The 12,090-nt window shown below is 34.5% G+C and overlaps 1 protein-coding gene across 2 annotated transcripts in view; it reads right to left on the minus strand.

The window, feature by feature from the left end:
- The window catches only part of CNTN3 (contactin 3), a 453,041-nt gene that overhangs the window by 243,612 nt on the left and 197,339 nt on the right, over positions 1-12,090 (minus strand). For both annotated transcript variants that reach the window (XM_001373601.5, XM_056804435.1), the window contains one exon: positions 3,101-3,276. In XM_001373601.5, the coding sequence (XP_001373638.4) occupies positions 3,101-3,276 (176 nt within the window). The remainder of the gene's footprint in view (positions 1-3,100; positions 3,277-12,090) is intronic.

The raw sequence follows: 12,090 nt of genomic DNA on the forward strand, positions 1-12,090 counted from the left end.
TGTCATTTTTGTTCCTCTGGATTCTTCAAAACCAATTTTTTTCTTTTTGATTTAAACAAAAAGTACGAGTTTTTGATAAAAGTTTTGTTGGTCAGGGGGCAGGAATGGGAAAATGATTTAAAGACGTATCCATTTTTTTAAAAGAAAAAATATGTTTTTAGATCATCAGAGCAGAACAGCTTTGAACTTCATCAAAGTCACTTATGTTCAAAGATGAAATTTACTACTAAGTTATGAGAAATCACACTGCCTCGAGCTGCTCATCGAGAGAGGCTCTCGCTGATTATGCCACAACGATTTAGCTAATTAGGCCTGGGTAATGTTTCTTTTGCAGAAACACCCAGCTAATCTGGGACTTGGGCTCCTAGGTATTTTAACATTTGTGTAAACTCCATAAAGTCTTTCCAACTAATTCCATTCAACCTTCCTAGCACCACTGAGTGCAATGTATTAGCCTAAGAAGACTATAAACATAATTTTTCAAAGCTATAAAGTCAACATTTACCTACTACCAAAAGAAGCTAATTGACTTTTAGAGACATAAATAATGAAGAAAAATATTGAAATAATAGAAAATGGTTTGAAGTACAACTTAATGAGAATCCAACATCTCCTGCAAATAAATACTTATTCCATATCATGAGTAGCTACTTCTAAAGGATAGATAGGATTATTCTTGAAATTTTTCAGTGGACACATAAAAGCATCTCCTGTGTTTTGGATCATAGAATTATAGATTTACAGGAGAAATGGATCTGAGGTCAGGAAATTGAAGGCCAGGGAGTTTGATATTTGCCCAAAGCCACATTGATAGTAAGTACTACTTGAAGGATTTGAACAGAAAACCAATGACACCAGAGTCAGTTCTTTCTTCTATGCTATACTGTCAGGTTTGTTTGGGGGCTCAAATCAATTCTTAATTAGTAATTACAGAGTCTGCTGATAATTGTAGAAGCGAATTTAAATTGCCAATGTTTTTGTTAAATAGGATATATTTATATAGGATATATATATATATAGGAAATAGAAATAAATATTTCTTCTGAAGTATGGATCTGCAAGATAAGTACACTGAGTGTTATCTACTTCCATTCCCCAGTCTTCAATTTTTCCCCATCCACTGGTTCTTTTCCTGCCAAGAAAGTCTTCTCAATTCTAAGTTAAGACAAAAAAACAAAAACAAAAAAACAAAAAAAAAACAAAAAAAAAAACAAAAAAAAATAATAGATGCTATTATCCATGCTAGATATTACACTATGTCTTTTCTCCCCGAAAAACAGTCAAATTGCTGGGAAAAAGGTATCTAGACTTATTTTGTCTTCTTTGTCTCACGTTAATTTCCTCTTAAACTTTTTCAGGGTTATTTTCTACCTCATCATTCAACTGGATTTACTCTTTGTAAAGATACAGTGATTTTTCAGTTGTCAAATCTAATGGTATTTTCTCGGTTGTAATCTCTCTCCAGCAGCTTGTTTCTTACTCCACACAACAGCAAACCCCCATCTTCCCACCTTTCACATTTCAACCTCCATTTGCAAGTTGTTTTCCTCCAATAGATTATAAACTCTTTGAGGGCATACATTATCTTTTTCACATTTATACTCCCAGGATTTAGCCTGATGCCCGGTACAAAGTTGTTGTTTTTTGGTTGTGTCCAATTCTTCATGATCTCATTTGGAGTTCTTTCGGCAAATATTTTAGAATGGTTTACTATTCCTGTTCTCCAGGTCATTTTACAGATGAGGAAACTGAGGTAAATAGGGTGAAGTGACTTTGAAAGGGTCACACAGCTAGTATTGGTTTGAGGCTAGATTTGAATTCCAGAAAAGGAGTTTTCCTGACTTCTGGCCCGACACTGATGAATACTGTGCACCACCTAGCACCTAGCACCAAACAGGCTCTTAATAAATGTTTATTGAACTGAATTGAAACTTTCTGTACCTTTCTGCAGCATTTGACATTGTCTAGCCCCTTCTTCAACTGGATACTTAAGCAATCTATGAGTTTTAAGGCCACTCTCTTTTGGCTTTTCTCCTACCTGTCTGATTGCTTTTTATCAGTCTCTTTTCCTGGATCTTAAGCCATGTTTTGTCCACCAATTGTAGGTTGACCCTAATATTCTGTTCTAGACCTTTTCTCTTTTTTTCTCTGCCTTCTCTCTGTGATCTCATCTCCAATGCATTTAATGATCATACTGTGCAGATGACTCCCAAATCTGTAAACTCTAGCCCTAGATTTTCTCCAGATCTCCAGTATCTAACTCCAATTGACTATTGCACACTTCAAAGTAGATATCCCACAGGCATTTAAAACAATACAACGAAAACAGAGCTCATTTTCTTTTGCTCCAAAATGTTTTCTTCTTCTGAACAGCTCTATCATACAGCTAGGGTTACATACAGCTAATCCTACTTGTGCTAAAGAGAAGAATCATAAAATAATCATATTAAGAAAATTAGGAAATAATCCCTCAGAGATGAATGGAATAATTTTCTAAGTACCAGATAATAATTTTTTTTCTTATTTTTCCCTCTCTCTCTCTAGTTTTCTCTTTACCCTTTCCCTTCCTAACCTCAAATAGCAAACTTATTTTGTCACTTTAAGAGTATAGATGTTATGATTCTCCAACAATTTCCTCCTTGTAGGTTTTGTTCCCTGAACAGATCATAAACACCACTCTGCCTTCCAATGTGTCTAGTAGAGTGTTTAGTATCTTTTTCTTCCTTTAAAATACAACAAAGTATAAACTACTTGAAGGTAGGGCAACTTTCTGAATTTCATTTTTGAATCCCTGTTTTCTAACACATTTTTCTGACACTTAGAAGCTGCACAATAACACTTTTTGCATTGGATTTAATTGCTTACAAACACAACTTCCAACTAAATCAACAGCAAAAAAGAAAAGTAAGTTTTCCTTTAACTCATGATAGTTTATGATATATTCCAAGGTCATTGTCAATATTTTCTTATCAACTTCTGAGTGAAAAGACACATGTTTATTACCTCATTTAATTTTCTTAAGAAATGGAGTATTGCTATACACAGTAAAGACTATATACTATATATTTTTTCTCATAATGTGCTATGATCTTCAACTTACAGGCAAACTGGAGTTTTGCTTCTTTACTGACAACTGTTCCAAGGGAATTTGTTGCAAAACACTGATAAGTGCCAATATCCCGATTTCTGCTTGGATTAATCACCACAAGATTTCCTCCAATGAGTTTATAACGATAATCCATACTTAGGTCAATGTCACTTCCATTGAGTTGCCATCTGTAAAAGAAATTTCACAATTAAAAATAAACAAATGTTTTCCTTCTTTCTCATTTTCATACTTAACTCAGGAAAGAATTTTTTTATTATCACAACAATTTTAAGGATGTTATATTTATTAGACATGGAAGATGCTTCAAAATGTCTGTATCTTTATGGGATACTGAAGCATTTATTCAAAACATGTTTCAAAGTATACCCAAAGTACCAAATATCTTTTTTTGAAACAGCCCAAAGTAGAATGTCTCCAGACATGAGCACAATTTACTCTTTTCTCTGGGGACATATTAAAATTTGGGATATGTATAAAGAAGGTAAGGGAGAACTTAAGGAAATAATTTAGATAATCATGTCTAATATACTGCCATTGACAGAGAACAATAGTTTGGAGGGGTTTTTTTTCTCTTTTTTCTGCTTCTCTCCCAGGAATTTTATCCAGATTGGCTGAGCACATTTAATTAATCAAATAAGTGTTCAACTATCCATTTCAATTTGTTTGTGTAATCACACCTCTCTAAGACACTGTCAAGTATTTTAAACTACAAGGAAGGATTTTAGAAATCATTTTCTCTACTGCTAGGAGGAATGGCTGAGAGGGCAAGTGAAATTCTACAATTATCTATCTCCTACAATGAATAAATCAGATGTTTTTAATTTTATTTTATGGGAGGAGTCTTAGAGAGAACAGTCTTAATTTTAATAATGCAGAGACCTGAGAGAGGGATAAACTTTTTATTGATATATGCCAACAGGTGTTCTGCAACTTAAGGATCTTAGTAAGTTGCTTAAATGCAACATGAAAAATTCAATTCTTTTCCTCTTTGAGTAGTAAAAAACGAAACAAAACAAAATAAAGAATACGTCCTTCCTAAACAAACTCCCACTGACAAGGTGAAAAAAAAACCAAGGGTAATATATCTGGCTCTGGCTAAGTGATATAGTAGATAAGAATGATAAATTCAACATCAGGAATCCCTGAAGTATTTGGATGGTGCAGTATAGGTATTTGGGTAGTACAGTACAGTCTTGTTGCCAGAAAGACCTGAGTTCAGATTTGACCTTTAATACTTAATAGTTGTGTTCCCTTGGTCCAGACACTTAGTTTACTTATCATTATTTATGTTGTTGAATTTATTATTATTATCATAGGAATCCTAACAAAAGGCTCACCCATAAATATTGTAATAACATTATGTAATTTTTACTGAGTGACTTAAAAATATGATTTGAATTTGCCAAAACTGATTTGCAAAGAGCTTTTTGGGAATTATGTAAATGGAGGTCCCCATATAGCTGAGAATTTAATAATTATAATGAAATCCCAATTAATTAAATTAACTCTTAGGAGAAAAATCATTATGGCATAATTTTAAACAATACTAAGATTAGAATGTTTAAAGAGTCATTAACTTGAAAGGCAGTCAATTAAAAAAGTATTCTTGCAATTTTGTTTTGCCTGCTTTGTGAACGTGGATGTCATTTTTATTTAAAACTTGGATTTCCGAAATGAAGAGAAAAGACAAAAGAAATTCGTATGTATGTAAAGCAAAATAACTATCTAGGGGTCAGGGGTGCAAGATGACAGAGTACAGGCAGAAATTCAACCAAACTCCCAAAATTCTTCTCAAAACAACTTTAAAATAAGTCCTGAAATCAAATCTTGGGATCTCAGAGCTAACAAAAAGTCAGTGTGAGAAATTTTCCCAGACTGAGATGACTTTGGGGGTCAACAGGAGATGTTTCTGACAACATGGTAGACCTGACCCGTAGGGGAAGGCAACAGAACCAACAGTAAGTACTTGGAGATTGCTCTAGCAACGTCAGCAGTAGGCTTGGGAGCTTTGAGGCTGAAGACAGCAAGAGAGTCAGACAACTGGTCAATAAGAGATTACAAGGGAACTTTGACAACTTTATTGTCATAAGCGGTTCTGGGTCACATTTCCAGAGTGGCGAGAAGAGGATTAATGCTTATCTTTGCAGCAGAACAGGGGACTTGGTCACAGTTTCAGGGTTAATTAGAGAGCTAAGGCTTTCAGCTACATGGGGAAGAGAGGATCTGATCACAGTCCAAAGAAGAGAGCACTATTAGTGCTTACAGCAGCAGGAGGACACAGGACACAATTCAAGAACCAAGAGGAGTACAACAGGTTGCAATTACAGGAGGGAAGGGGACCTTCCTGAATAAAGACCAGAGCCTAGAACTGAATAGCAATAATTACATCTGTCCCCAGATCAAATCACCTTGGAAGCACAGAAAACTTTCAGATCCCAGAACTAGCTCTGCAAACATTAACAGAAATAAAAAGAATGAAAAATGAAACAATGCCTGCCTACCCACAGATGAGATGAGCATAACTTTAACATAAAGTTTAAAGTAAAGAAAGTTTGGAAAATCACCAAACCACAACAAAAAAGAACTTGATTATAAAAGGCTACCATGGAGGCAGGGAGATCAAGGCATAAACTCCAAAGACAATAAGGTAAAAACAGATCCAATATTTCAAAGAAAAATTCAAATTACACTCAAACCCCAAAAGGATTCCTGGAAGAATTAAAGAAAGTGATAAGAATATAGAGTAAAATTTGGGGAAAGAAAAGAGAGTGATGTGAGAAAGTTATAAAAAGAAAATAACATCTTAGGAAAAGAGGCAAAAAAAACACAATCAAGAAAAGATTTTTTTAAAATAGCATTAGCCCAAAAGTAAAAGAAGCACACAAATTCATTAAATAGCATAATTTCTTAAAAATTAGAATCGTACAAATAACAGTTAATATTAGACTATGAGACATAAAGTAGCAATCATAATTATAAGAATGGAAAAAATAGAAAATTTGAAATATCTCATTTAAAAATAACTCATCTGGAAAATAGATCAAGAAGTGATAATTTAAGAATTACTGGATTACATAAAAGCCAAGGTCACAAAAAAGAATTGAGACTTCATATTTCAAGAAATTATCAAAGAAAACTGCCTCAAAATATTAGATCCAGATGGTAAAATAGTATTTCAAAGAATTAATTGATCACCTTCTGAAAGAGATCCCAAAATGAAAGTTCCCAGGATATTGTATTAATATCCCAGAGCTCCCACACGAAGGAGAAAATATTGCAAGTCAGAAAGAAAGAAATCTTATATCGTGGAACCATATCAAGATCCCACAAGATGTGGCAGCTTCTACACTAAAGCAGCAAAGGGCTTGGATTCTATTATGAAAGGCAAAGAATCTAGGATTACCACCAGGAATAAATGAATCAGCAAAAATGAGTATAATCCTTTAGGGGAAAATAATATTTCATGAAATAAGGGACTTTCAAACCTTCTTGATGAAAAGTTTCAAGCCAAGTAGAAAAACTGGCATAAAAACGCATCTGAAGAGGAACATAAAATGGTAAACATGAAGAGTAATCATAAGGGACTCAATAAAGTTAAATTGTTTATATTCCCATATGGGAAGATGATACATCTAATTCCTAAGGATTTTTATCATTATTAGGGCAGTTAGAAGGAATCTCCAGTGACATAGAATGAGTGCAAGTTTATGACACTAGGATTACCTCCAAAAAAAAAAAAGAAAAAGGAAAAGAAAGCATGAGAGAGATGCACACACACATTCACTTGGGTATAGAAATCTATCAATAGGGAAATAGGAGGAGGAGATAAGCAATATAGGATTTGATAAAAGGTAGGACTGATTAAGGGAAACAAAACAGACTTTTGTGAAGAGACAGCATAAAAAGAGACAGAGAAAGATAAGCAGAAGAAAACAGGATGAAGGTGATTACCCAGTAATCATAACTGTTGATGAAACAGAAGCAGATAACAGAATGTAAAAAACATCATAATCCAAAAATCCTATTATAAGAGACAGAGTTGAAATAAAAAGACATACACAGAGTTAAAATAAAATATTGGAGTGGAATCTATTATGTTTCAACTAAAGTTAAAAAAAGAGGGGGATGCAGAGGCAAAATAATGAACTCAGGCCAAAAAAAGCAAAAAAAATATTAAAAGAAATAATATGGGAAACTGCATTTTGCTAAAAAGTACCATAGACACTGAAATAATATCAAACATTCTTACATCAAATTTCTTTGACAAAAACCTTATTTCTCAATATATAGGAAACTGTACCAGATCTTAAACTGTACTATAAAGCAGTGGTCATCAAAACAATATGGTACTGGCTAAGAGATAGAAGGGGAGATCAGTAGAATAGACTTGAAAGACAGTCTATGATAAACACAAAGATCCCAGCTTTTGGGACAAAAATCCACTATTTGACATTAACTCTTGGAAAAATTGGAAAACAGTATGAGAGAGATTAGGTTTAGATTAATACCCTACTTCAAGATAAACTCAGAATGGGCGAATGACTTGAATATAAAGAAGGAAACTAAGTAAATTAGGTGAACACAGAATAGAATACTTGTCAGATCTTTGGAAAAGGAAATATTTTAAGACCAAGGAAGAATTAGAAAAAATTATAAAATGTAAAATAAATAATTTTGATTACATTAAATTAAAAAGGTTTTGTACAAACATAACCAATGCAAACAAAATCAGAAGGGAAGCAGCAAATTGGGGGGAAATCTTTATAACAAAAATGTCTGGAAAAGGTGTAATTACTCAGATTTATAAGGAGCTAAATCAATTGTATAAAAAAAAATCAAGCCATTCCCTAATTGATAAATAGGCAGGGACATGATTAGGCAATTTTAAGATAAAGAAATCAAAACTATTAATAAGCACATGAAAAAGTAAATCTCTCATAATTGGAGAAATACAAATCAAAACAAATCTGAGGTACCATCTCACACCTAGCAGATTGGCCAACATGAGAGAGAAGGAAAGTAATAAATGTTGGAGGGGATGTGGCAAAATTGGGACATTAATACATTGCTGGTGGAGTTGTAAATTGATCCACCCATTCTGGAAGGCAATTTGGAACTATGTCCAAGGGGCACTAAAAGACTGCCTGCCCTTTGATTCATCCATAGTACTACTGGGTTTGTACCCCAAAGAGATCATAAGGAAAAAGACTTGTTCAAAAATATTCATAGCTGTGCCATTTGTGGTGGCAAAAAATTGGAAAATGAATGGATGCCCTCCAATTGGGGAAAAGCTGAACAAATTGTGGTATATGTTGGTGATGGAATACTATTGTGCTCAAAGGAATAATGAACTGGAATGATTCCATATGAACTGGAAAGACCTCCAGGAATTGATGCAGAGCGAAAGGAACAGAACCAAGAGAACATTGTACACAGAGACAGATACACTGGTACAATCTACTATAATGGACTTCTCTACTAGAAGCAATGCAATGACCCAGGACAATTCTGAGGGACTTATGAGAAAGAACGCTATCCACATCCAGAGAAAGAACTGTGGGAGTAAAAACACAGAAGAAAAACAACTGCTTGATCACATGGGTTGATGGGGATATGATTGGGGATGTAGACTCTAAACTATCACCTTAGTGCAAATAACAATAACATGGAAATAGGTCTTGATCAATGACACTAGTAAAACCCAGTGGAATTGTGTGTCAGCTATGGGATGGATTATTGGGAAGGGAAGGAAAGAACATGAATCTTGTAACCATGGAAAAATATTCTAAATTAATTGATTAAATAAAATTCTCTAAATTAAAGGTAAATATATAAATATATATAAATGTATATATATATATATATATACATATATATGGAACTGAGTCTAATTTCTAAAAATAATATCCATCCCCCAATTGATGCAAGGTCAAAAGATATGAACAGACAGTTGTCAGAAGAAGAAATCAAAGCTATCTATAGTCATTTGAAAAAAAATATGCTCTAAATCTCTGTTTTTAGAGAAATATTAATTAAAACAATTCTGAAGTACCACCTCAATCTAGCAGAAATGAAAATTCTGGAGGGGAAATGGGAAAACAGGTAGGTACATTAATAAACTCTTGGTGGAGCTATATAGACAGATCCTGCCATTCTGGAGGATAATTTGGAACTATGTATGCTCAAAGGATTATAAAATGATCCATATTATTTGACCCAGAAATATCTCTAATGGTTCTATATCCCAAAGAGATCAAAGGAAAAGGGCTTATATTTACAAAAATCTTAGTAGCAACTTTTTTTTTGGTGACAAAGAATTGGAAATCATGGGGAGTTCATCTATTGGGGAATGACTGAACAATTTGTATCATGTGATTATGGAGTATTACTGTGCTATAAAAACGATAAGAGGGTTGGTTTCAGGGGGAAAAAAGTTTAGATCTTCATCAACTGATACATAGTGAAATGAGAAAAATCACCTGAGAAATCATTATTCACAATAACAGTAATATTGTAATGGTGATTAAATGTCAAAGACTTGGGATATACTGATCAATTCAATGATCTAGGGCAATTCCAAAGGATTCATGATGAAAAAATGCTATCTGCCTCCAGAAAGAGACACTGAATGTAAACTAAAGTGTACTTATCTGATTTTATTTTAATGGGCTATATTTGTGATATGGTAAAATGTGGGAAATTGTATGATTTCACAAGTATAATTGATACTGTTTTGCTTGTTTTCTCAGTGTGTGTGTGGGAGGGATAGGAGGGTAGGGCAAAATTTAGGCGTCAAAATTTAAAAAGAAAAGAATATTAAAAATATCTAGAAAAAATAAAAATAAAAATATCTAGACATAAAAACTTCCCCTGAGTTTTAGCATCCAAATGGAATAGCCTTAATGGTGAGGACCAGGTTGGTGTGCTTTTAAAAGGATCGAGCTTCTTTTGTATAAAACCTTTGACCCACACAAGCCACCCAAATCTAGCAGGAAAGAGATGTCTCCCCAGCACTAGACAAGGACATTTTTGGTTATGGCTTCATTTCTTATCCAGAACTAAGCATTGGCAGTAAAACAGTCAGGTGCATACACCCTATAATAAATATCCATATTTATATACAATTATGTTCTAGACCTATGTTTTCATTAAGACAGGGAACTTTCTATTAATTGTGGAAGTGAGGAAACTCAATTAATGCAAGTTGTCACTTTCTCCACATAACTTAGTCTTAGAGGGTTATATAGGGACCTGAAATTTTAAAAACTTAAATCATTTAGCCAGGTGATATAGGCAACACATGTTAGAAGCTAGCCCTCTATTCAGTACTCCTCTCTCTCTGTCTCTGTCTCTCTGTCTGTCTCTGTCTCTCTCTTTCTCTTTCTCTGTCTCTGTCTTTCTCTGTCTCTGACTCTGTCTCTGTCTCTGTCTGTCTCTCTGTCTCCCTCCCTCCCTCTCTCTCTCTCTCTCTCTCTCTCTCTCTCTCTCTCTCTCTCTCTCTCTCTCTCTCTCTCTCTCTGTATCCCTTCCTACTTCTCTCATTCTGTCTCTCTCTCTCTCTCTCTATCACTGTCACTCTTTCTGCCTCTTTGTTTCTCAAAAACCTAGTTTTAAATCTATATCTTCTTTGATTTGCCTAAACTCCCGAGTACTGTCCCTTCCTAAACTATTGTATTTATTTTAGGTTTCTTCTGTAAATACATGTTATTTCCCTTTAGAATGTAGGATCCTTGATAACTGGTACTTACTTTTTTTGTCTTTATAGTCCATTAACTGGCACCAAGTAGGTATTTAATAAATATATTTTGACTGGATGATGGAAAATATGTAGACAAGGCTCTGTCACTGTCTCTCGAATCTTGGGCCAATCTAGTGGAGAGGCTGATGCCTTTTCCAATCCCATGTATATCGTTGATATGTTGCCATTTGCTCAAAATCCTTTGCTTATAACCTGCCTTACCTGTTTGTAGCCACCATTGCCTAGAACTACTGAAATCTTACGGTTGTCCTTTGGGTGACCTGCAGTTTGATTCTTTAGCGATCATGATATTTCTTGTTTTGCACCACATAGATTCAACAGAAGAATATTAATATTAAAAAGACTGACTTTGTTTCAGAATCTTTCTTAGGAAAATATAAAATATTAAACAGAGAAATGCCTTGCTCTCTTTTGTGTATGAGGAGGAAAACAGCAAAGGAAGGCCAGTTTGAATGGCAAACAAAATAAAAGAAAAAATAAAAGAAACAAACCGTATCATTGTTCTAAGGGCATCTCTACACCAAAGATTCTTAATAAGTCAAAGTCACATTGGAATAGCTTCAGAAGTATGTGGCAATAGCATTGACTCCTGGAGGTTACTCTTTCCTCCTTTGACATCTTTAAATCTGCTCCTATACTCTCAGCCAGTACAAACAACACCAGATTGTGCCTCCTACCTTCCAAACCTTTCCGTTTATTTTGAGCTCTAGGGAAGAAGGGAGGGAAAAGAAATTGAGGAGCAGGGGGAGATAGAGTAGGAGGCACTGGAGGAAGGCTGTGAGGCAGAGAAGACAGTACTACTCGGTGTCTGGAAGGGGCATACTGTCCTGCTTATGTCAAGCCCCATATGGATTATCTGACCTACTAAAATGGGAGCCTGGAAGCCTAGGAGCCATGTCCTATGATTGGTTTGATTATGTACTTATCTCAAGAAAAGAAAAATTCAGGAGGTACAAGACAGCATGCTGTATTCTTGCTATTACTGGCAAACACCAAGACTGATATCACTAGCGAATATACTTGATTTTTTTCAGCCTCTGAAGAGTTTTTTGGTTTGTACAGCAACTACCCATTCAAACAAACAGAGCATTCATTCTAATGAATAAAAGGCTAGTCAATTTTGCTCATGATTTACTTCCTTGATGAGAAAGCCTCAAGTACATTTCAGAATGATCTATAACATGTATTTCATTCTATATGGGCAGGGGATATTTTATCAGGA

Source organism: Monodelphis domestica, chromosome 7 (genome assembly GCF_027887165.1).
Source record: "Monodelphis domestica isolate mMonDom1 chromosome 7, mMonDom1.pri, whole genome shotgun sequence".
Taxonomy (NCBI): domain Eukaryota; kingdom Metazoa; phylum Chordata; class Mammalia; order Didelphimorphia; family Didelphidae; genus Monodelphis; species Monodelphis domestica.